We start from the raw sequence: 25,876 nt of genomic DNA on the forward strand, positions 1-25,876 counted from the left end.
TTCGCGGGATAGGTGGCGAAACAAGTTCCATATTGACTTTGACTGGTCATGTATTCCTTGCCAAGATTGGAGGGAGGAGAGTAAAACTGGATATATTACCAGGTTCGAGCTAACCAGTAGCCAACGAAAATATGTCGGCCATGTCATTGCCTTAATCCACCAAGTGTATCGCTCCAAAAGTCTACATAGTACTATACCCCAGACTTTCCCCAGTTTTCCACTATCTGCCCAGTTCAAGAGCTCATGCAACTCTAATTGAGAAATATACAAGATACGGAAATAGCCTCACCTGTCATACAACGCGACTCCATCAACTTAGATATGTGTATGCCGAAATAGATATTGGCTTAGTGGACCATTTGAGCGCCATTTCATGCCTAGAGAGAATGGCCCATGGAATGTGGATGCTAATCCACCAGGGGAATTCGGAAGGCGCAAGCAAATACATCCTGTAGATGGTCTATTTGTAGTCTATCCGCATGAACATCCAATGCACCAGGGATAAGGTACATCCTTTAATACATTTAGACCAACCCAAGAGCATGTAGGACCCTCACGAAACAAGGGACAGCGGATCATCGTGATCGCGCATGGCGATTACTGGATCAGTCAACAGCGCAAGGAAAATGCTGCCACTGAGCCCAATTCTCCGTAGCAGTGCGAAGCTGAAGTACAAACTGGATATATATCCATGCGCATTAGCATCGTGAAAGCTGCGAGTTCATTCTTTGATATTTGAACCAATGATATACAAGGTAAGTGCAGGTGCTTTACATAGAGGGCATGTACATATTCGCAGGGGAGAGTTCAACCGAGTTTTTGCTGATCAGTGGTAGTGTCACTTAACGCCTTTTTCTGGAAGGCGACGATCAATTGCCAGCCATAGATCGCGATAGAAACCAACACCTCTTGGATCACGAATCGAGTCTGCGGTTTGTCGCTCACAGTCTGGACATTGAATCGCCGAAAGAACTGAGAGACATGAGAATCGGTTCAGAACACACAACGAGAATTACGGAAGACCAACCTGTAAGGGCCCTTTGTACAGCTCCATCATGGCAATATCCTTTCCCAGACACACTCGCGCCCCGTAGTCAAATGTGAAGCTATACTTATTATACAACTTAGCCTTTTCAGCACCCAACCAACGCTCCAGCTTAGACTCTTCCGCATCCTCCCCATACATCTGCTTGTCCCGCTGCATGATCCACTGATTGCCTGAAACCTCGGTCCCCGCTGGCGCAAACTTGCCATACAACTCCATGCCAGGCTTCGTGATTCCATATGTGGGAAAGATGTTTGGAGCAGGGGGGTTGAGTCGCAGACTTCCTACGGGGTTAGACTTCACTGTGTCCCTCACTTACGAGTCACGCCATTTGCAAAAGTCCGTCACGAAACCGATGGATACGTGAACTAGCTACATGCCCTCATCTTACGCGAGCCGAATGGCCATCGATGCTTTGTTGAATCCGTCAGCTGTGAACAAGGCAATAAAGGACCAATACGCCATTGATCCTCGAGCCAGCAATACTCGCTACATTATTCTTCCAGGTCTAGCCGCTACTACTATGCTCATAATAGGGAGGAGTACCCTCTTTCAGGCACCTCAGGGTCTTCTCAAGAACAAACTCCCTTATCCTATCAGTCTATATTGGGCGAGTTGCCATCAAACACTTATTATCAGAAGAGGCATGACTCCGCTTCCAGCCGCTCCAGCAAGCAACCTCCCCGGCCGAAGTACAATAAAGAAGAGATGTACTTCCTCTGGTACTGCCGTGTCGACCTTTGCCAGGAGTGGAAGGAGGTCCGCGAGAACTTCAACCGCCAGTTCCCCAACCGTCAACGGCGCGGTTTTCAGGGGATCTAGTGCAAGTTCTATAGGTTCATCAAGGAGAAGAAATGCCCCACGCTGCGCGAGCAGAGGTGGCAGATACAAAACGATAATTTTCTGCGCAATGGTTCAGCCATGATTGACTCTGGGGCTCCGCGGTTTGGAGTTGTAAAATGGACCCAAGTGTGTTTTCCTGGATGCGAGGACCCAGGGACCAAGTGCTAGGGCCGCAGATGTCCGCATAAATTATATGTTTCTCTACCTATCTTTTTCTGTGAGCCGCTTCGAGTAATAGGGATATTGGCTTGACGGGGCAAACTCGATATCATCAGCTGTGTGCTTCTGGACTTTTTAGTTGACCCACGTTCAGGGACTCCATAGCATTTTTTCTCTCCCGAAGATGTTCCCTTAGCAGTGTCCCCTCTGCATGATATACCTTGCTTTTTCCGCGTCGGCCAGCCCGACTGGATTCCTGTCATGTCTATATCTTCAATGCAGGAAACGCTCCTACGTGCTGGCTGCTGAACTGGGCCACTGGCAGTGTATAATCATGCGGCAGTCATCGAACCACTAAGTGAAAAAAGTGTCTCGATGTCCGCTTCTAGTATGGCAGGAATAATAGTGCATATTCTGGTTAGCACCACGTTATTTCTATTTTTGCGGGACTCGCTTTGTCAGAAAATGCATCGAAAGGTCACAGGGGCTCTAGGAGCATCCATCAACCTGGGGATTCTACCATCGAATCTTCGTAATTCTACGTGTGGATGGGCAGGCGATGGAACCTCCAACAAAATCAGCTCATATCAACAGTTCATGTCTATGCATCCCTTTGAAACTCATACGCGCCAAATCTAGTGCGGCGGCTTGATTAGTTCCTGTGTTGCAAAGTTATGTTTTTAGAATCCATCGCTTGCTGCACACTCCAGTGAGGAGGAAAACTGGATCCTTCTACTGACTGCGGCGATGGTGTCACGGCTGTGAGCAATATTACTACTGGATTGCAGACTGCCGAATCTTTGCTGTCAGAGGAATAGGATGATAGGTGATTTATAGAGTTAGTCACACATGCTGGGTGCTGAATGAAGTAATGCATAGCCCAGCCAGATTCTGCTGGAAACTAAAGAATCTCTCGGTATTCAATAGAACGCACCACCCGGGTTAGGCTTCCTGGCCTGTGTTCCATGGCCAATAATTCTAAAAGCTTCCTGGTCATTTGTCTCCTTTGAGTGACAGCCAGGCAAGCTTCCGTTCTTTTAATACTACAGGATCCGGACAGATTACACTAGTATAAAGTTATATATTATGGAGCATCAGCTCTGCAAAATATAATCAGGATGCTGATCCAGGCAGCTCTATAAGAAAAGCAAATTGCTCAATAATCAGATTTAAAAGATAGAAATCTAATGCATTGAACATTGCTCCCACATTTGCATGATAGTGAGGGAAAACCAAGGTTAGGGGAAAAAACCTCACGGTCCTCACCGGAGTAGACTGATAGCCAATGAGTATCTATCTAGAGAATAGCTCATACTTTACAAGTGGCAGGTCGCAGAACCTATTCCTAGAAAAGAGGATTAGACATGGTAGAAATTAATATTATTAAGAGTAATTATAACTTCTTAATATCTTCAGAGAGGATATTTTTTTCTTTTTTAAATAGTTAGGGTAGTGGGAAGCTGATGCTGGAATAAAGTAGCTAAGGGCAGTTTACTTGAATACAAAATAATAAGAAGGGGTAATTATTTATAGTAAAAGAATAGAATCCTGGCAGTAACTGAGTATGTATAATATAGATCAGCACAGTAGTAATGGAAGACTGGGCTAGCTTATCCTCTCTTACAAAAGTCCAAACATCAAAGTCACTTCCTATTCCTAAGCACGGGCTGAAATCAGCCCACCACTTCACCACTTCACCACTTCCAGATGATGGGGCCTCCGAATGGACAGGGAAACAAAAGTCACCCAATGTGGAATACACAGTCAGTGGAGTCATTGCAACTTCCGCAGCAGAGGCGTCCCCTGCAGGTCAAAGTCTGAATGCAACCTCACAGATCCAGCCCACTAATCATTGAAAGCATCACACATCATGGACAACGCGTCTTTTCACTTTACTAGAAGAATAGAAAAACTTGTTAACTACAATGGTTACAGCATTCAACAGAGCATGGCGTTTAACCTATGGAGCAATACAACACAATATGGACCAACAACCGTCAACTTATATCATTACCTACCTTCCCCATCCGATATACGCTGCAAGTATGAATTGATCAACTACCTAACTATCTAACCTCTTCCGAAACTGAACCCCTTCAGAGTTCCTACATTTTGCCCCAGCTGCAAACCAGAATTATGAGAACCCGAAAACGTCGCATTCGACACATTGGCGGCCCCCTTATTCTCCTCCGGAAGAACAATCTTGGACGCCCACTGGGTAAGAACCCGAACCACCTTCTTGAAATCCTTGTCATCCTCGCCGTCGTACTGGCTCAGCCGTAGCTGATTGCGCGCCAGGCGCTCAGGAGGAGGAGCATCGGGGCCTCGGGCCAACGCCTCATCAACGATCTTCACGTCCTTGCCGGTACCGCCCAGCTTGGTGCCGGCTCCGGCATAGAAACCTTCCACCTCGAACTCAGCCCCTGCTTGCTTGAGCTCGGCAAACCGCTGGGGAATGCCACTAAGGCGTTTTAACCGGTCTTTCAGGTCCGACTCGCTGGGGACCTCCGCCTGAGCAACTTGGAGATACGTTGTGGCTGCTGCTAGCGACGCCGGCTGGAAATGAGGGGTTCCTAGTAGTAATATACCGTGAATATGACCAATGAGCTCTCTTTTCCTGGGATGTTCGGCGGCTCGGACTAGGGCCTAGACATGAGAATGTCCTACGTTAATGGGATTTCCCATGGACAGCGAGGGTAACATACATTCTCTAAAACAACGCCACCGAGACAATGTGCAACGAAAATAATCGGTCTTTCTTCCTGTTTTGCTTCGTCAACCAGCTGGATCAAGAGGCACTGGAAGAGTAGAGCAGAGCTGGGAACAAAACCTTCTCTTTCTCAGTTCGATGGTCCATCAGCTCGTTGATCAGGTCGTTGGAAATGTCCGTGATCTCGTCGTCCTCGCCAAAAAAAGGACCGATAGCCGCTTCATACTCGAATGACAGGATACACGCGTCGGAGACTTTCCCTGGTAGGAGCTTTTCAGGCCAGAAGACATCCGCCTCGGATGTCCACGGTGCTTGGTCGCCATGCAAGCCGTGGACAAACACAATACTATCGGGTGGTTTTGGGTAAGTACGCTGATTTAGGATGGGATGGGCTGGGCTAGAGAAAGAGATTGGGGGAGAAAGAGCTCGGGTCGATCTTACTCAACTTTGGCATTGGCCGGTTCCCTAACCGCTCTGATAGACATTTTGAAGATGGATAGAGTTGGAAGGAAAGCTAGCTAGATATGTAGCAAGCAAGCAAGTAATTGATGATTCTTTGCGACTCTTAAGGGTTATTGACTATACAACGTAGAAGAGGTGACTGGCAAAGGGGGGACGACATATGAGCAAGGTAGAAGCGTGGAAAATTTACAACCAGACGAAAGATTCACCTTGAGATCTGCTTCCTACTTGTTTATAAGTCTAGGTGCAGGCCTAGCCTGTATTTCCTCATTACAAAAATTACACAGAGCGGCTGAAGCACCACACCTGGTCATACACCGGCGCTGAGCGATTATGGATGCGCAGGCTGAGGCCTCGGCTCTCCCGGACTCCCTGTGCGTCAAGCTCATGCAGAACGTTCGAAGAGGCAAGAAGGGCAGACATGCTATTGGGCTAAATAAGGTCGTTAATATCCCGTCTCGTGTAAATGGGGGAAGTTTCCGCTGGAGGGCACGCCAGTCGCACAGCCTGGGGCGGGGGTGCTGTATCGGTCCGAGCAGTGACCACTGACTAGCGCTCCCTAAAATAATTAACCCGCCCTCAGTGTTGGGATAATACATTTGTGTATAAAATGCTATTGTTCTCCGAACTGGGGAAGGCGTGGCGCGGTATTTTCCACTGTTCTGAGACCAAGTGCTGTTGGTGGGGTAAATGCGGCTGAGAACCTGGGACCAAGCGTTACAGCTGTTGGACTCTCGATTGGTCTGGCCGGTTTAGTTGTGGACTTGACCTCCGAGTCTCTCAGCCCAGCTCTGCTCCCCTGTAAAGCAGATGAGGTGCTGGACTGTGCTGGCTCATTAAATATTGGCTTTCCTCTGTCCAAGTCCAAACACCATCATTCGCGTAACTCCCTCACACATTCAATCTCGCTCCAGCATTCGTCTTTCACGCTTGCTCCAACATGGCTACCAAGAGGCAAGTCGACGCGGCACAGGCGTCCGACATCGCTCAACTCTGGCAACGAGCAGTCGAGGACTATGAGAAAAGGACCAAGAAGTCACTCCACCTGGCCCAGTTCAGCAACATCGACCAAATAATGAAGGGCACGGAAGGCTTGTTGAACGAGTTTAAGGATTTCCGGCATGATCGATCGAAAACAGACAATGTGCGGACTGCATTGAAGAATAATTTATGGCTGATTCAGAAGGTTGTTAATACGGTCGAGGTGATTGGGAATGCTGCATCGGTATGTTCTCTCACATGGAATTTATAGTGTGTATGCTGTTGATGCTGATGCTGTTGATATTAATGTTGATGACATTGATGCTGATGATATTCGTGCTGATGCTGATGATGCTTAACAGGCTTTTCCCCCTGCAATGCCAGCTAGCTTGATTTTCACGGCTTTTGGACAGGTCATGCAGGTAAGAGACTCCTGTTGATAACAAAATAACGATTTTAATTTTCTGATAACGCCCTAAGTCTTTTGCCTCGGTATCCGCCGACTACGACAAGATCATGGGGTTTTTCGACTTCACGCATCGCTTCTTCGACCGGCTCTCCATGATCGAGGATAAAACTCCCCAGCAAGCGCCGTTCCAGCGATGCATTGCGCGGGTCTTCTCAGGCATGCTGACCATCTGTTCCGTGGCGCAGGAATATGCCGAGAAAAAAAGATTCAGTGAGCAACTTTTCCTTAATCGCTTTGGCTGCGCTTACAGCGGTGTTGATAAGATTCTCTCATATAGAAAAGTGGTTTTCCAGTTTGATCGATGGATCGGATGGGGCTCTTTCTGGTGCCATTGAGGAAATGGAGGAAGCCGTGAACGAGCTGACGCAAGCCGTTGGCCTAGCCACGCTACGAACCGTCGAGATCCTAGACGACATCGTCCAAAGTATGAACGGAAACGTCGAGTTCCTCGTAGCGCAGGTCACTATAATTGATGGACGAATGGAGGCCATCAAATCCGACACGGGGACGATCATCGAACAAACCCAGGCGCTGGAACTGAAACAGGACGCCATGCTCAAGATGCTGGACGAGCAATCTCGACTTTTCAACGACGCGGTGAAAAGTTTCGAGTATATCCAAATGGGGTCTAATTTCAGGCAGAGCTTCCAAACTAGCCTGCTGAAACTGGACGTCGTAAGGCTCCGGCTGACTCGGTGGGGTCAGTCGGTTGGACTGGCGAATGTGGACGACGGCGATGTGAAACATCTCCGGATGACGAATCTCGCTTCTGAAGATCAAGAGCAGGTCCAGGATCTTCTGGCACAGATTCTGGAGCTCTTTGCGGAAGCTGAGGCGGCATCGAAGCGATTGCGACGACGCAATCCCACTCTGAAAGTGCTGGACCCCGCTGAAGAGCTCGACGGCGTCTCAGCCTCACTGCACCAGAAGATGGAAGATCTCGCTAAGAAGCGACAGGGAAAGTCCGAGTTGGAGCAGGACCAAGTGACTATTCTATACGAGGAGAAGAATTTCGCCCGGCTCATCGAGGACATCAGCGAATTGGTGGACGGTTTGGTCGATCTTTTCCCGGGAATACAGGAAGAACAGCGCAAGCTGTGTGAAGAAGAGGTGGCCGGGCTGAACGCGAACGAGGGCGCTCTTTCGCTACTGAAGGAGGTCGCTGCTGGCCAGGACAAGCTGCTGAGTGACACGGTTGTCAAAGTCATTCAATCCACCACCACCTATACCAACAGTGTGGTGTTTTCGGGACCTAACTCGGGCTTTCAGATAGGGAACAATTCCGGCAAGATTAGTGGGGTTCGCTTCGGCGGTTCCTAGTAAACAGGGGGATGCAGTCTGAACAAAACAGACAGGTCGAGGCACAATAGGATATCCACCACCAAGCGAAGGCAGAAAATAATAGATGAATCTGGCTAAGAAGACCGCTTCATCGCGCAAGATCCCTATTCCTCTGAGAGCTCCGTAGCCTCTAGAGTACTTGAGAGGTATATCTCCTAATTTCTTTTATTACTACTTACTACCTAGTGTAGACTAATAGGGTTAGGACAATTCGTATTTACCAAAGGGGCGTTGTTTTCGGCAACCGCCCTCTTCTAGTTTAGCGCCTGTCTCGCCAGACCCTGATACAGTTTAGTGCCTACTGTATCAGGCTTAGCCTATGGTACTAATCCCCAAAGCGGAACCGCCGCCTTGCACTACCTTAAGTCACTCCCTCTCAACTAACTATATAAGAGCGCCAGTGTGTCGCTTCATAGTCCCTCCCTCCTTTGTCTACTACTACCCTTACAACTTTTATTTTGTATATAGGTTGCACGGCCCACGGCCCCCCCTGATCCCTGTTACATCCAGAAATAAGTACTCAGCCCCTTCTCTTCTCCCCCCCCTCTTCAGCGACCCCGACTGGCTCAGGCAGCTAGTTCATTCCACCAGCTTGAGGTAGCAAGTCACGCGTGGACTAATCCCACTAGGAGTCACATCATAATCACTGCTGGTCAGCCTGCTATTCACAATGCATAGCCCTCACACAGATTCTAATGGGGCAGCTGGGCCTCCTTAACAATAGTTGCCTTTTTCACACTGGGGCACTTCAGCTAAACAGTGGCTCCAGTTCACATCTTCCATCCTGGGTAGGACAACCTGTACGCCAATAGCAGAAATGCCTCATCTTTAGAGGATGGCATTACAGGCCCATTTATGGCGTCATTATCACTCCACAACACAGCGCTTTCAACAATTGGCAGACTGGATTAGTATGGTTGCATTCAGACTTTGACCAGCAAGGGACACCTGCCACAGAATTATAATTACTCCACTAACTGTAAGTTCTGCATTGTATAACTTTAGATTTTCTTCCATTCAAAGGCCCCTTCATCTGGAAATAGTGAAGCAGTGGGCTGATTTCAGCCGATCTGTGGGAAGCGACCTTGGGGTGTTTAGACTTTTGTAAGAGATGATAAGTTAGTCTAGTCTCCCAGTGTTGCCTAGTACTAATCTAGTTGTGATTCTCAGAGCTGTAAGGATTTTGTTCTTTTACTTATAAATAACTACCCCCTCTTATTATTTTATATTTAAGTGAACCACCCTTGCCTACCTTTTTCTAGCATTAGCTTCCTACGACCCTGACCTGTTAAAAACAAAAGTCTATCCTCTCTAAAGATCTTATGAAGTCATAATTAGCCTTAATAATATTAATTTCTACTATTATCCCCCTCCTCCTAAACCTCCTGTGTATACTTTGTCATCTTCTAGCTAGGGGTTATACTATATACTCTCTGCTCCCTAGTCCCTTCTATTTCTAGATCCCCTTTTATATCCTCTTCCCCCAAAGCCTCCTACTGCAGTAATAGCTATTATAAGTTCTATAATTAAGGGCTACTTCTAATGCCCTACCCCTTGTAATATATTTAATATTAAGCTTAAGAATATCTTAACCTAAGGAAACAGCCCTGTTATAAGAGAGACTAACTTAGAGGTAGACTATAAAAGTAGGTTCTAACCTATAAATAGCCTTAGTAATTAGTATAAGAATACTTCTCCTAGTCTTAGTATATAGGTAATATCTATAATAGTATTTAAGGACTCTCTGCTAATACTTAATATAGTAATAATATTAGAGCTTCTAGTTATACTAGCTTAGGGTTGTTATTTTTGCGGGTTGGGCTGGGTTCTCCTATCTTTCAAACCTAGCCCACCGGGTTCAGGTCCTAGAAATCTAGGACCTGGCAGATCTTGTTTAACAGCATACGCGAAAGGCGACGATCGGCGGCTGATTTGTTGTTGCTTATGAGTTTCGTCGACCGGCAAGGGATTCCTGAGGCGCTTCTTCAAAGTTGAAGTGAACAGCGACACGTGGAGCTGAGTAATAGCAATGATGACGATGAAGACAATGATGATGACGACGACAGTCAATCACAGTCTAGTGTAACTGAAGAATTTAAAGACCACATTCTTATGCTGCGCAGATGCTCCTTAATCTCTATTAATGCGGACTAAAGGACGTTTAACATACACGGCCTGGTGTAGCTTGCGATGCGAAGCTGGTTAGAAGTGCATGGCGAGCTGGAGAAGTAGATACAGCAGTATATCCAGAACCTAATGCGAAATTCCCTATAGGAGAGTACAAGAATTAGGCGCAGTGTCAAGTGCTTTACCCACGTATAAAGTCGGCGGCCAGCCAGCGTCCCCATGAACGCGACTCAATAATTTTTGAGTGGGCTGCAGTATTATTCAAGGCCGCATGGTATGACTGGCAAAAAGGTAGTAGGGCTGAGGGGGAGAGACTGTTGCTTAAAGCAATGGAAGCCCAGACGAAATATCTAGGTCCAGAACATGAAGATACACTAGAGAGCGTAGGAATGGTGGAGGTAATTTACCACCGTCAGGGTCGATGGAAGGAAGCGCAAGAGGTGTTTCTGCAGGAGATAAAGATAAGGAAGAGGGTACTAGGTGCAGAGCACCCTGGCACTCTAGTTAGTATAGGCAACCTAGCGTCAACATACAGCAATTAAGGGCAATAGAAAGAGGTAAAAGAGCTGGAAGTATGGGTGATGGAGGTAAGGAAGAGGGTGCAAGGTGCAGAGCACCCTGCTATTCTGCTTAGTATGGGCAACCTGGCGTCGATATAGAGGAATCAAGGGTGATGGAAAGAGGCAGAAGACCTAGAGTTGTAGGAGATAGAGATAAGGAAGAGGGTGCTAGGTGCAGAGCACCCTGGCACTCTGATAAGCATAGTGAACCTAGCATCAACATATATAGATTAAGGGTAATGGAACAAGGCAGAAGAGCTGTAAGTGTGTATGATGGAGATAAGGAAGAGCATTCTGGGTGCGGAGCATCCTGAATATTCTGACCAGCATGGCCAACCTTGCCTACACCTGGAGATTTCAAGGAAGGCGTACAGACGCCTTAGCCTTAATTCAAGAATGTTGTATACTGCGCAACAAAGTATTGGGGCACAATCATCCAGACGCCAGAGAGTCCTATTCCACTCTTCTTAGCTGGCAGGCGGAACATAAATTGTTCCCAAATCAGAACTTTCCCTCTGCTCCACCTCAGATCAAACAAACAGAGCATCTGCAGGAGGCTCAAGCACAGCACGTTACAGTTGCGACAATGGCTCAGCCGCTGAGCCCACAGTTAACTAAATCACCTCACAACCAAAGACGACTGGGACCAGGACTCTTCCTTTGGAAACCCCCACTTATCATAGCTTCCAGAGGACCTTCATCGGTGCGGGAAAGCTAAGACTTACAAGAAGTTGATTGATTTGAGTTGCAGTTTATGATGGATAACAGCAGAACAATTAGTCGCCTAGATAAGGAGCTTTAGCCTATGAACACATGATATATATTTGGTATTAAAATATCCAATTCTCAAGTATCCGGCCCAAGTAGATATTTAACGCCTTCGATTTTGAATTTCTTATTATGTTTCAGGCTTTATGCATATAGCAATTCTTCGGAGTGGTATGGACTCGAAATTTACGGAAAAGACACTGCTCATCCAGGTAATAGAACTCAAAGTGCTGGTATGGTACCTGTGGTCCCTCTAATGTAAGTAAAGACCATTGCAGAAAACAAAACAAAGTCCCCAGAGTTGTACCGCTCGCCTGCTTCTAAGGAAGAACCTAATGACGTTGATATGGTAACGTTTCTGACTTCATTACACGTTTGTCCTCTGCGTACGGCATTGGCCAGCCTGCTTGCGCACCCATAGGGGCATTCTCTTGTGTTCTTTGGGCTTTGATTGAAAAGGATGTGGACTCCAAAATCGGTGAAATATGTACGGCTAGAACTGGAGCGGCATTGCTGAAAGCAGAGCTAACTTGCCCCCCCACCCCCTCCCCCCTCTCCCCCAAAACCACCCCCAAAAAAATAAAATAAATAGAAATAAATAAATAAATGTTAGCGACGCCTGATTGGGACGGAAATCCTGCTCCTGATCCGCCAATCCTCGCAGCTAAGCCGTAGCCGCGATATACACCCTTTTATTCGTGTTTCAAATGTAGAGTTACACAACACCGGGAGGCCCACAACTGCCAGAAGAGATGAGAGACTAGCAAGCTGAAAAGACGACACAATTTACCAGTATAATGTTCCACTAGAGAGGACATGTCTGAAAAATGTAAGATTCTTCACGTCGCACTGTCAAGAAGCACAATGCCCGTCACATTAGTTTCAAAACACTATTCGTCCCTTCGCAACTTCAAAAACATATTGGCTCATTGCAGGGATGTCATAAACATAGTCCCAGCAGCCTAAGGGCGTTGGTATGGGCAAAAAGAACCGAGCAGAGCTTACCAACCAACCAATAACGTGATTGCTGACCCTGCCTTTTTGAGTGCCCTGCATGAACTTGACATAGATGTTCGTCAGCAAAGACTACCCGCACATTACATACAAACACATACTATAGGTAATACGGGTTGGATTTGGACCAATCCCATGTCACTGTAATGAATCTCTCCACTTGTCCTTGACACTTTATCCCTAACAATTAAAGGTAGGCACTCATTTCAGCTGGCTGAGCCGCAGCTTCCCTCCAGCACAGTCTCGCATCAGTGAATGCTTTGATGATGGCCACTTCCACTGCTTTTAATGCGACTAACCATGGCCTGCAGATTGGAAACAACTCTGGTTCCATCACAGCAGAATTCCATGTGGCGCGGGGTAATTTTCATGTGATTTCCAGTTAAATTAAGGCAGGCTAAACACTGTTTCTAGCGTACACCTCCGAAGATATCGATCGAATCTGTCTCCACGCTCTGCGCTGCCCGGACTCCCTGGCTGTGAAGAATCGCCTGAAAGAGAGCAAGGACAGGTTGGTCCACCAGTCTATCCAGTGGATTCTTGAAGATCCTCAGTACAAAGATTGGGAAAATGGGGACGACGTCGGCCTGCTTTGGATCAAGGGAGGCGCTGGGAAGGGGAAGACCATGCTGTCAATCGGTCTGATCGAGCGGCTCGCGCGGGCGCAGGATGAATCCACCGTGGTGATTTATTCGTTCTGCCAGAATGCCGACTACGAGCTCAATACACTGGAAGCCATTCTCAAGGGGTTGATTCTCCAGCTGGCGAATCAGCAAACGGAGCTGAAAGAATCGCTCCGTCGCCGGTGGGACACCATACAGGAGTCGTTCAGTGAGGATGTCACCTCGTGGCAATCGTTGTGGAACATCCTTTTCGAGATGTTGGCCCGGTGCAAGTACTCTAGGGTATATATGGTCGTTGACGCGCTTGATGAATGTCGGAATGACGACGTGGTTGACTTTCTCAAATCCATCGTGCGTAAGGGACTTGATCATCCCGGCAAGATCAAGTGGATGTTGACAAGTCGACCATGGGACGGCGCAGAGCGGGTATTATTAGCTGGTCAGGACCAGGTGCAAATCAATCTGGACGGGGAACACAATTCCCAATCTGTTTCAGGGGCTGTGGAGGCTTATATCACTTCGAAAGTGGAGGAGCTTAGTCGCCAGCACAAATATGGAGTGGCCCTGAAGAGCGAAATAATGACCGAGCTTACTGAAAGATCGGAAGGTACCTTCCTCTGGGTAAGCTTGGTATGCAAGGCGCTCGAGAGTGTCTGCCGAGATGACGCTCTGTCCACAGTTCAAAGCTTGCCGCCGGGTTTGCATCCGTTTTATGATCGGGTATTGAACCAGCTCAACGAAGGCGAACTGGCTGAAGTACAGAAGTGTATGCGACTGCTCAAAGCCATGATGACGGTATACCGACCTTTGAAAGTGGAGGAAGTCGCTAGTGTGATCGGCCTAACCGATGAAGAGGACGCCATTAGAGCATTGGTCGATTGCTGTGCTTCATTCATCCGGTTGCGCGAAGACAACATCGAGTTTGTTCATCAGTCAGCGCGAGACTACTTGGCCGGAGAGAATGGACTGTCTATACTCGACTCTCATGGACGCTTCGGACATGAAGAAATTGTCCTCGCTTGTCTGTCCTTTTTATCTGAATGTCTCAAGCCCAACCTTGTCGACCTGCCGCGGCCCGATGCCACGAGAGACTCTATAGAAGCTTTGGAAAATGGACCGAAGAATGGCATACTGTCTCGCGTGGCCTATGCAGCTATGTTCTGGGTGTCACATCTACAGAACACGAGCAACGACACCGACAAGAGCCAAGTCAGCGTATTTCTACACACAAAGTTGTTGGAATGGCTAGAATGCTTAAGTCTGTTGGACAGGCTACCAAAGGCCATTGACGCGTTGAGAACACTGGAAGAAATATTGAAAGTGGGTTTTAATGTTTTCTCTGACGTCTCCGTCTTTACTAATCAAGTTGACAAAGGATGACTGTCAAGCTTTAGCATCCGTGCAGGATGCTCTGCGTTTTTTGTTGCGACATTACCACACTTTGTCGCACTGGCCGCTACAAATCTACAGCTCTGCCATCATTTTCAGTCCTGAATCAAGTGTTGTGAAAAAAGAAAACTTTCACAAAGTTCCCGTATGGCTGAGAAGAGCTCCTCCCATGGAGGACAGTTGGACGCCTATGATACAGGCACTAGCAGGCCATGTTGAAACTATCGAGATTGTTACCTTTTCACCTGACGGCAAGCAGATAGCATCAGGCTCTTATGATGGCATGATTAAGCTCTGGGATACTGTCACAGGTAGCCTCCAGCGAACGCTATCAGGTCACTCAGCGCAGATCACAGCTATGGCTTTCCTACCGGATAGCAAGCTGATTATGTCAGGCGCTCTTGAGGGCTCTGTTATGCTATGGGATACCACCACAGGCGACCGTCAGGACTGGTTCCACTTGCAGTCACCAGAAGAGCGCGAGGCTAGCCCCCACGCCCTGGCTTTTTCCGCGGATTGCAGGCAGATCGCAGCAACCGGTTATTATCATGATAATCAATGTATCATGCTTTTTGACGCTGCTACAGGAGACCCCCAGAAGATCCTTACAGGCGATTCAGACACAACCTTAGCTCTGGCCTTCTCACCAGACGACATGCAGCTTGTATCAGGCTCATATGACGGCACAGTCAGACTCTGGGATACTACCACAGGTGACCTTCAGAAAACACTAGTTGGCCACACAGACAGTGTTCGGACTGTGGCCTTTTCACCAGATGGCAAGCAGATTGTATCAGCCAGTTATAACACTATCAATCTTTGGAATGCGGCAACAGGTGATCTCCAGAAGACACTGGCATACCCTTGTGCCCGGACCGTGGCCTTCTCACCCGATAGTAAACAGATCGCAGCATGCTTTACTAATGGCATGATCTTCTGGGATACTGCAGGCAATATTCAAAAGACTCTAGCATGCCAGTTAGGCACAGTTATGTCCATGGCCTTCTCACCAACCGGCAGGCAGATCGTTACAGGCTCTACTGATACCACTATCAGGCGCTGGGATATCACCATAGGTGCCACCCAGAATGTCGTGGGCCACTCAGGGAGGGTTGTAGGAGTGTCAATCTCACCAGACGGCAAGGTGATTGTGTCAGGCTCCGCTGACAAGACTATTAAGCTTTGGGATGCTGCAACGGGCAATTTGCAGCAAACACTAGCAGGCCATCAAAGCACAGTCTTTGCTGTGGTCTTTTCCCCAGACAACATGCGGATCGCCTCGTGCTCTGACGAAGCGGTGAATCTCTGGGATGCTGCCACAGGTGACCTGCAGATCTCACTTCAGAGCGACGACAATTTCAGCGCTGTCACCTTCTCACCCGACAACAAGCTGATTGCGACAGGCCATGAGCACGGCAAAATTAGTCTCTGGGATCCTGCCACAGGTGACCTCAAGAAGACACTTGCAGGCCACATAAACAAATTTGCGTCCCTGACGAGGCTGGACTATATGTTCGACACCAAAGTCACCACTTTGACCTTCTCACCTGATGGCAAGCTAATTGCATCGGCCTCTGAAGATAAAACAATTAAGCTTTGGGATGCTAAAACGGGGGACCTCCAGAAGACACTAGAATGCAATTTCGAGAGCATCATTACGGCGGCCACGGTGGCCCTTACAACAGGGGCCCATGCAAACACATCAATCATCACAGTGGCCTTTTCATCAGACGGCCAGCTGATCGCAGCAGTCTGTGATGATCAGACCATCAAGGTCTGGAACATCAAAAAATTGCTCAAAGCATCGAAACTTCTGGGGCGCGGTGTTGGTAGTCATATCAAGTCATCTCGGCCATGGAAGGAGATTAAGACGTCAGAGCAGGTGTATGGCGTAGAATTCGCAGCAGGCAACCGCTATCTTGAAACAGCCATTGGACTAATATCACTTGAGAGCACCGCGTCCGAGGAAGGGGAGGAGGAACTGCCAGTGAGGTCAGATTCGGATTTATTACAGAAGCTCTATGTCAGAGGAGAGTGGATATACTATGGAACTATGCCCTTCCTTCGGCTATTGCCTGATTTCCTGGCTTGTGCCTGTGATGTGCACGGCGATCAAGTGGTTGTTGGATTCAGCAACGGTCTAGTTTCAAGCTTCGACATTGATCGATGGAGTTTACATCAATACTGGAAACACTTCATGACGGTAAGCGCCCAACAGCCGGTTAGTAATCTGGCTGGAAGTCGGAGTGGGGATGGAGTTAACCAGGAGGCTTCTCTTGACCGTTGAAGATTCAGTCTCGGTCCGGGTCAGGTCAGATGCGGTTTGTCAACATTGGTAGGCCTGTTTGTATGTCGCTCCTTTTTGTAGCAGCTGCGGGGAGTTTATATCAGTCGATTTCGCTTGTTCATTTTACTGCGATTCTCGAACCAGTTTCCTCTAAGTTGCTTTGCGTCTTCTATGGACACCAGGAATACTATATGCATTTTTATGGTCATGATGGTAGATGAGGATTGGAATCAATATTAATATGCACGAGAGGTACACGGAATGCTCGTGCTGTGGGGTTCCCTATAGCTTGCCAGGCTTCCGATTATCTGTGCCATGCGTCATGGCGACGTATTTAGTCTACACTTCGCGAGACTCTCCGTCTGTGTAATAGACAACAGCTAGGACGAGAGAGATCAACCAGTTCAGCAGAAAGAATCAAATTGAATTTCGCAGTCCAGGGCCTCTTGGATATAAAGATACCCATAATGAACCTCGACGGGCCAAAGGACTGGTGAGTTCCAGTGCCCAGATATAAGTGTATACATATTGAGATCTACCTAGGAGTAACCCATCGACTGTCTAATAGTATCTCAGATACCGGGTTTGATATCAGTCGCGCCGTCAGCTCAAAGGATACTCCGGAGTGTGAGACGTAGAAAGGAGATTTGCAATACAGTCCTTGCTCCTTTCCCATTTAAACTTGGCACCCGATATATGGTTCCACGATCCAGTGGCTGCTTTGCCCAAGCCTAACCGTCAAACCCCAATAGGAGTAGAGGATGACTTGATCAGTTCCGTCTTCGACCCGTTCGCATCTAACAGAGTGGACTGCAATGACGTTCAATTTCCAAATATGTGTATATTTTTTCGACAGATATACCACTCATCGTGACATGGAGGAGGTCGCTGGGCCATGTATTGTTAATGATGATCTACCAGCAAAACTAGAGACAGGTTACTTCACGTTAGAGTGATAATCCCAGATATGTTCCTACCCAAGATGCATTTTGAGAGTTCAAGATGGAATTTTAATCTCAGTGATTACCAGTCATGCAAAAGCCCAGTCAGATATTGCATTCACTATTCATTCTTCAGCCGTATACTACCTGAGGTAACTAATGTAGTGGGGATACCACTGATGGGTCGGTAGTAGGTTGTTAGCACTGTGGTCTGCTTTAGGTGCTTGGGTCTTGCTGGCATTCTTAGCAGACAGCGTGTTATTTTCGTCGGCACTTTCTTGTTCATCCAAGAGGAGGAGGACCAAAGGAGATGCTTCATGGAACAGCCGACAGTTCGTTCGAAGCAGATTGCTCTTCCTAGTCGCTCATTAAACTCAATGGATTGATACTCCTCATATTCTTTTATTATAATATCTAGTTTTTCTATAGTAGATATAGCTGCCTTATTATAAGAGGATTGAGGTTTCTTTGAGATCTTATTGGCTATAGAGTAAAAATTTGATAGAGCCTGTTAATAATCCTTAAGTGCATATAGAGTTACGCAGTACTAGTTTCTTGCAGAGTTCTTGCACCCTTACTACCTCACTCTTAAATGCCCTCCTTTGTGAGATGATAATCCTTAGTCAATTCTAAAGCTGTTAAGCATTTGCTTTAGATGACTAGGTATTCAGCAGCAAATATTCCTGATTTAATTAGCCTACACTAGCCTAGTAAGGGGTGCCTAAAAAGCAGAAGCACATTATACATACCTATTATATATTCAAGGTTCTCCAAAGTGGATGTAACAAGATCTCTATAAAAGGATCTAGATCCTCCAAAGACCCCCTCATATATAGAGTTAAAATAAGATAAGACATGTTGATACCACTCATAATAGTCCTAGAACGTACACATAGTTGTAGTAGTTTCTTTGATAGCTGTAGTGCCGAATGTTAAAGGGGCGAAGATAATGCTTTTATATATCAACTGGCTTCTAAATGATTAATATTAGTGCCCCATAACTCGCGTCCTGTTTTGCCTAGGGCGCTGTTGTGCCCTGGGGCTCTGTTGTGACTGAGGCCAATCATGTGCAATTACTTGTGGCATTACCTTGAAGCTGCAGGCACCCAAAACAATACCTAGATCTACAAGGTAGTGTGAAATGTAAAGTAACTCTCAGGAGCAGGTATTTTAGGATCTCTATTGATATTAGTTATGAAATAAGTAGGTTTAGTTATTATAATTTTATCTCTATTACCCTAACTAGGCTTCAGTTTCTTTCCGATCTTACGCCACTCAATTTATATATGATATAGATTATATATATCAGGACAAAGAGAGCGCAAATCTAGCTACAGACTCTAGGTAATCCCTCAGGATACTGTAGTCCCTCTTACTAAGCTCGTCCAGGGCCAGCGAAACCCCTAGCGTTGCTACATTAAAGACCTCAAGCTCTCGCCCGTCTCCCAAGCTTTAAGGCGATGCTCAGTTGGCTCACCAGCCTCTTGTGATAGGATTCGCCAAATGGGACTATTGGTCATTCTCGGTACGTCGGCGGTTTGCCGGACCTTTTACTGTGCCAGTGCTAACGCATCTATCATCAACTTGACGCTGCGTGCGAGAGCAGTGGTGGCGGATAGCTCCTCGACATCGCGAGTCGAATAGGTTCCTCCCCCCTTTTCATCCTCCAGTGGTTGCTTATTTCTACTAGCTCATCGCAGCCCTCCGCAACCCATGCCCATTTCACGAGAAAACCGGGCGTGGCCTCCCAGCTCTTCATCTCGTGCGGTTCGCCCCAGACAATGAGTCCCTTACGCCCGGCGGTCACTTCATCAGGATCACTTCCGGATGAAAGGGTCAGGGGCCGTTGAGTCTCCGGTACGTTAGTGGAGACGGGCGCGCCTCCTCGTCGCGGAGCTGGTGTCGAGTTCAGTAGATCACCGACGAGGTCCTGCATCAGCTCCCAGGGGTCGAAGCAGCCTTCGTATCTAATAAGGTTATCACGGACGCGGGGGAAGGGGATGACGTTAACCCAGGCAGAGTGATAGCGAGTTTGTTGGAGGGTGGTTGGGACGAGGGAGGGAGGGATGTCCGGCTTGAGGGGGTAGAGAGCCGTGTCGTCACGGCAGGCTGAGGTAATGGTGCAGATGGTTGAATCGGCGGGTTGGGTGTTGAGGGTACGCATATTAGAGATTAAGGCGCGGCAGACGTTATACTGAATGAGATGGAGGAGGTGATCTAAGGAGAGGGGGAAAGTAAAGGGCTGGGGGTCCAGATTTACGGCCGGGGGTTTGGCAGTGGATGGCGATTCTCGGAGGACGACTGTACGCTTGGCTGTGGAGGGTGATGTGCCTGTGTACATGTGAGGGTACGTGTAAGGCGGGCGAAGGGAGAAGGACGTGGTTGTTGCGCGCTCTGATGCTAACGAAATTTCTTGGGAGGGGAAATGGTCGGGTTCGTCGAGGCGCCAGCGCCTGATCTGGAATGAGCGCGACTCCTGAACATTCCCCGAGTCTCTGCCCTTGAGCCGTAGTCCTGTAGTGGCTTCTGAGTATAGAACGGTTATGAGCGAGGGGGATACTTACGGTGTGCTCTTTGGTTCCTCCGGTTCTGGACCTTCCTGCGCTGCTGCTTGGCCTTAGCCTCGGCTTCCGTGTCACGATCGTCAGCGGCCTGTCTCGCTTGACTCTGGGGCCAGGAGAGCTGAGTACTGGCATACTCCATCGTCTCGGGTTAGCGAGAGCCTAATTCTATGTACTGTAGTGTTCGAAATGTGATATCTAGAAATGAAGAAAGCAAACGGACTAGTCCTAGTCCTAGTCCTAGTTCGGGGCTGGGATATATCGGCCCCCGCTTGTGATGGGCTGACGTAATAAGCCTATCCTAACCCCGCAAATTGACTACCAAGCAATAATAAAATCTAGAAATTCCTACGAGTAGTCAACCATGGCTTGATGGTAAGTATATATAGACGGATTTCAATCACTAATTGGAATCGGGCACAGTTTATGACCTTGGCCAAGTATGGCATGTACACGGGGGGGTTAATCTACAAGTCACTTACACTTTGCTCCTACCGACCGAGAAAGAGATCGCAGCGAAACCGACCGAAGATTGAACGTAGGAAGAAGAAGAGAAGTGACATGAAATTGAGGAACAAAATATTTATGTAAATCGACATACTCTCGTGATTTCTACAACCCAAGGCCTACTTTGTCGAAGACGAGGGGCGCACCTTCTATCGTTACCCAAGCGATACCTAACATAGGGCAAATCGTAAGCAAAACCATCGTCGCAGCTATTTGACGGCATTACTCACCCGTATACACAACCAGTTTGGTCACCACTTCGACATCATATCGAACACGAGGTTTCTTCACTTGCGAGAAGACCTCCGTAAGATTGGGTTCCTTTTCCTCTTCGTAAGCAGGGAAGGGTTCGGTTGAAGGCTCTCGGTCTATGGCCGATATGGCGCCAGGGCTGTGGCGCGAGATGCCAGTACCCATCATTTGTTCATACTCGTCCAATTTGGATTGCTTTCGTGCCGATTTGGATGGCTGCGTCCCGGACATGGAGACATTTGCAGTGTCACCATCGTCTTCGGCAACTGAGTAATTGTGAGCGTTATTTGACAAACTTTCGCGCCTGCGCTTCTCGCGATATGCCAGAGTCTCGTAGGCATCGGCCTCGGATTGGGGGCCAATGGATACGGCTCGGCGGCGCGGATGGCGGATATTGAGGAGAATCGACGGAATGTCCGCAAACGACGGAAGGACTTCATGGTCCTTTAGATGAGCTGGAACAGTTTTGTACTGCCTGTTTAATTGTCAATCAATCCATCCTTCATTCTTCGAAGTGGTGGGTGAAGACTTACGAAGCTCTGGTAAAGAATCGCCGAGGAAGCAGGAGACCCAACTTCTCCAACGCTCGAAAGATTGGAGGTAGGGTGCGTAGGAGAAGAGGTTTCATGACCTCTCTCCAAGTGAAAATCAAGAGGACACCCAGGACAAAGCGCAGTACTGTCTTTACCAGACCCAAATCTTTGTACCGGAACGGTATCGTAGCGGGGGAAGGCTCGGACCAAGCGATGCTAGACTTCGCGAAATGCCAGCAGCCCAGTTGCACTCCAATTATTACCCCTGCAAAGGCCACACTGTCGTCGAAACACGGACAATCGTCTGCCGGTTCGGGGTGAATGCGGACGAGGATGATTATCACCAGGACCACCAGCGCGATTTGTTTCCCTGACGCTGAGAACACGTAGTCATCGAGCAAAGGTCCGTATAGATTTTGCACGAGCGTTATGAAAGCTCCGAGCAGGCAACCGATAATGACATCGAGAAACCCATGCATTCCACAGTAAAGGCGACCTAGTACAATGGAGGTGACGTAGAGATATGTCATGCATTGAAAGATCAAATTGATGTGGCTGCTCAGAGTCGTGTCGGGCGAATTAAGCAGGGTAAGCACGTAGATGGCGACAGAGACGGCGTTTGTCGAATGCGTCGAAGGGAACCCATACTCTAGCGCGGCTGAACCAGACATAGTAATGCGCTGGAGCGGAGGTGATAACGGGCGGGGAAGGCATAGCAAGTCCTTGATGAATCCGCTGAAGAAGACTCCAGAGGCCAACACCTGCACAAATCTGAGCGGCGCAAGTTGTTAGCCGACACGGGTCCATTCCGAGCTATGAGTTGTTCTTGACGGCTCAAAGAGCTTCCATCCCTCCCACGAGCACCTACCCACGGCCCAAGTTCGTGTAACCGCTCCAAAACAACATCGGCAAAAAGATCATGAAAAAGGTATGCGTTCCCAGGTTGGCGGTGAATGCGAAATAGGAATCGAGGGTCGGACTACGGATCTTCTCCTGGAACCACGCCAGATAGGGTGTCTCATAGCGCACCAGAGGAAGGAGTTTCTGTCGAGGCACATAACGCCATTGCGGGAGTCGATTCCGGTCTATTCAGCAATAGAGGAAAGGAGACCAGGTAAGCGAAGACTCGAAACAAGTAGTGTACTTCATTCCGAAAGGGAAATGTCACACACGTACAGTGATCTAGGCTCCGGAGCCCGGCATCTGGATTGCCATTTGCGCCCTTAACCATACTGAAGGCGGCCGATTCGAACAAGTGGTGTAATTGCAGTTTTCCCCATAGAGTGCCAGCCAGTTACGACGTCTCAACACACGCGCGTTATTGATGACATTGACATCGCAATGGCGGATGAAGAAAAGGTCAACTGAGCGATATGTCCGCTTGCACCTGAATTTTATGCTTTTTTCAGGGGACTTGGCCACTCGGGGCTGACAGAACAGCAGATCAACCCGGGCGGGCCCACGACAATTTGTCCCGCGGCATAAGAGAGACTGGCGCTTGGCAGTCCAAGCGTCGCGATAACGATTGTGCGTTGACCCCTTAGTCAGAAGCACGTGAGGAGAGGTACGAATACGAATGAATAGCAGGAAGATAGTCTATCTGCGCATTGGTACAATAATGTTTTTCCTGCACTAGGCACAATTATTAGAAGACGAGTTTGATCGTCATCTTACAGGAAGTATAGTGTTGGCTACCTGGAGAAAGGCGACCGTGGCAACATCAACCGCAGATATATATTTTGAAGGACCCTTGGACTCCGTCAGTCTTGACTCTTGGAGGCCTATCTATTTGGATCCAGCCTGGACAGTCAAATCTTCCGAGCTGAATCATCTGCACACATGGGCAGACTAGCACAAATCATCCATTGGTCTGACTCCATACTTTATGTCTGAGAGAGGTTCTTGACGCCTGAATCACATGCAAGGATGTTGCTTGCGCGCAACTCTAAATTCCTTATTAGCTGTGGAAAAGTCTAGATCACCCTCAGCACAGGCAGCATGAAAGTCGCTCATTCAGAGCCTGGATATTGGGGCTGAAGGTGTTCATATCCGAGGTAGCAAAGCCTGTCGTGGTGTTCCTCTGGTTGACGATTAACCCCACATGTATTCATGACGAAAGTGAGCGAGCAAGCCTGGCAGGTGCTGAGATAAAGGGAACGTTAGCCGAGGGCATAGAGAGGTCCCTCACTACTGTAGCATTACTAGGAAGCTAGACTAGTAGTCCAATTCCACTACTGACAAACCACAAGCCAGTGTCAGCTTTCCGATCGGGGCGGCTCAATGATCCGAACCTCCAGCCCAGCTGGCCAACGACAAGACAATGAAATATGGACCAGATCAACCGGCGGATCTTGTTTGTATCGCTGGTACTCTAAAAATAAGACGAGAATTGAAGAGCGTGCACGAATGGGGATTCTGGAACACCAGAGTATGGTGCTAGGGTCGAGTGGCAGCGGAGCTTCGTGCGTCATCCCAGCCACGGGCGGTTGCCATGGCAGCCCTCCAGCCCGTAAACACCGCATTTTGAAGGTTGCAGTTTCATGTCACCTGCACTCGTTGTTGGAGCAGCAGGCATGCTCTACTCAAATGGGCGAAAACCATCTTACAAAGTGGCATCCCTTTCATCCTTTAATTGTTCCATATTTCAACCGCACCTCATCCTCTTACACATCCATCGAGCGCATCAATTTACCGTCTGTTTGTCTGAACCGCACCGCACCATCAGTACCTGCGAGTCACCTGCAACTGGAAAGACGATAACTCCGTTCTGCTTTTGATACGTCAGCTGGACCGTTACAGCAGCAGCCCGTACATTGGACAGATTTCTCCCTTTCTGGATCCGCTGGGTACCTCGTGCCAGATTATTCTCCTAGATTCATGGACATGTCAGGACACATGTATGAAGATAGTGGCTACGCAGCCTCTCGACGTCGTTCGCTTGCAACTCCACCACCCTCCATGACTCCAAGACACAATCGGACCCGTAGTCAAAGTGTGAGGGTGAGTAACGGAACTGTCAGCACAAATACCAGTGTCTCAAGTGGAAGGATGTCGGAAGCCACAAACATCACTCAACCGCCAGCATATTCAAAAAAGTTTGTGGTGGTGGGAGATGGTGGTTGCGGTAAGACATGTCTTCTTATCAGTTATTCACAAGGGTATTTCCCTGAGGTAAGTGTTTTATCCTTGAACGTCGAATTTGATGAGAATCATCCCTCACTGCTCGAACTTCCGCTTTTTTAGAAATATGTTCCTACCGTGTTCGAGAATTATATCACGCAAACCACCCATCGAGCTTCTGGAAAGACAGTCGAACTGGCTCTCTGGGATACTGCTGGACAGGAAGAGTACGACAGACTGCGGCCACTCTCATACCCCGAAACAGATCTTTTGTTCGTCTGCTTTGCCATCGATTGTCCTGCATCGCTAGAGAATGTCATGGACAAGGTATTTGACTCACCTCTCGTCTTCCCGCAACATCTGACCAACACGAACAGTGGTATCCCGAAGTACTGCATTTCTGTCCCACCACGCCTATAATACTTGTCGGTTTGAAGTCGGATCTGCGCTCGAAGAGGACTTGTATCGAACTCCTGAAAACTCAAGGATTGACTCCCGTTACACCGGAACAGGGCGAGGCAGTTGCCAGGAGAATGAATGCTTCCTATATCGAATGCAGTAGCAAGGAAATGCGCGGTGTTGATGAAGTTTTTGCAATGGCAGTCGATACCGTCGTGTCTGCCGAAGAACAAGACTGGATGGGCACCAGCCAGAGTAACGGCACCAGCAGCAAATTCGGAGGAGGTGGCGGTGGCCTCAGGAGCGGCAGCAAGAAGGTTAAGAAGCGTACTTGCAAGATTTTGTAAATCTTGAGCAGCTTCTCTCCGCTGGCTTGACTTTTCCTTGTTTCTCGGGTCTTCTTACAGCCGATTTCGGGGCCTGGTTGCCTCGACGCCGCGATGGACCAGATAACTCTTTTTTTTGGTACGTGACGTGCTGCCCCGAGCCGGATAATTGTTGGGAAAGAAACATTCGGCTTCTGGCAGGTGTTGCGGATTGTCATTCCTTACTTCAGACATGCTGGTCAAGGTGGCTTACTGATTTATGTTCCCTTCATGTTGCTATACCGGTTTGGACTTGATGATTGTTACCATGAACCCAACGATTACCCTTTTTTTGTCCTCGTTTCCATTTGCGCGATTGGCTCTATTTAACATTTGATGTCTGTCATGAACTAGCCTGAGGCCACTCTTCTGCATGCATGGCATGGGTGTTTACCGGCGCAAGCAACTATCCCATGTACC

At 48.1% G+C, this 25,876-nt stretch overlaps 5 protein-coding genes across 5 annotated transcripts; 3 read left to right on the forward strand and 2 right to left on the reverse strand.

Moving 5' to 3' along the window:
- Positions 1-807: 807 nt before the first annotated feature.
- ALT_7216 (uncharacterized protein) lies at positions 808-5,242 on the reverse strand (the record flags this gene model as incomplete). Its single annotated transcript, XM_089600200.1, has 6 exons — positions 808-972; positions 1,028-1,329; positions 4,123-4,693; positions 4,753-4,830; positions 4,878-5,154; positions 5,199-5,242. The coding sequence occupies 6 exons, from the start codon at positions 5,240-5,242 to the stop codon at positions 808-810; spliced, it is 1,437 nt and encodes a 478-aa protein (XP_089455662.1).
- Positions 5,243-6,159: 917 nt separating this feature from the next.
- On the forward strand, positions 6,160-7,989 carry ALT_7217 (heterokaryon incompatibility protein s; the record flags this gene model as incomplete). The annotated part of the gene is made up of 4 exons (XM_033557243.2): positions 6,160-6,444; positions 6,563-6,622; positions 6,681-6,879; positions 6,947-7,989. The coding sequence occupies 4 exons, from the start codon at positions 6,160-6,162 to the stop codon at positions 7,987-7,989; spliced, it is 1,587 nt and encodes a 528-aa protein (XP_033413134.1).
- A 4,753-nt stretch (positions 7,990-12,742) lies between these two features.
- ALT_7218 (vegetative incompatibility protein HET-E-1) lies at positions 12,743-16,778 on the forward strand (the record flags this gene model as incomplete). The annotated part of the gene is made up of 3 exons (XM_089600201.1): positions 12,743-12,839; positions 12,894-14,422; positions 14,508-16,778. 3 exons carry the CDS (start codon positions 12,743-12,745, stop codon positions 16,776-16,778), a joined length of 3,897 nt encoding a protein of 1,298 aa, XP_089455663.1.
- A 2,520-nt stretch (positions 16,779-19,298) lies between these two features.
- On the reverse strand, positions 19,299-22,803 carry ALT_7219 (dihydrosphingosine 1-phosphate phosphatase C823.11; the record flags this gene model as incomplete). Its single annotated transcript, XM_033557240.2, has 7 exons — positions 19,299-20,245; positions 20,284-20,386; positions 20,911-20,957; positions 21,018-21,514; positions 21,573-22,343; positions 22,441-22,657; positions 22,749-22,803. The coding sequence occupies 7 exons, from the start codon at positions 22,801-22,803 to the stop codon at positions 19,299-19,301; spliced, it is 2,637 nt and encodes an 878-aa protein (XP_033413131.2).
- Positions 22,804-24,620: 1,817 nt separating this feature from the next.
- ALT_7220 (Rho4-like protein) lies at positions 24,621-25,438 on the forward strand (the record flags this gene model as incomplete). The annotated part of the gene is made up of 3 exons (XM_033557239.1): positions 24,621-24,743; positions 24,816-25,019; positions 25,070-25,438. 3 exons carry the CDS (start codon positions 24,621-24,623, stop codon positions 25,436-25,438), a joined length of 696 nt encoding a protein of 231 aa, XP_033413130.1.
- Between the last annotated feature and the right edge of the window lie 438 nt (positions 25,439-25,876).

This window comes from Aspergillus lentulus, assembly GCF_001445615.1.
Source record: "Aspergillus lentulus DNA, contig: Alt12, strain: IFM 54703, whole genome shotgun sequence".
NCBI classification, from domain to species: domain Eukaryota; kingdom Fungi; phylum Ascomycota; class Eurotiomycetes; order Eurotiales; family Aspergillaceae; genus Aspergillus; species Aspergillus lentulus.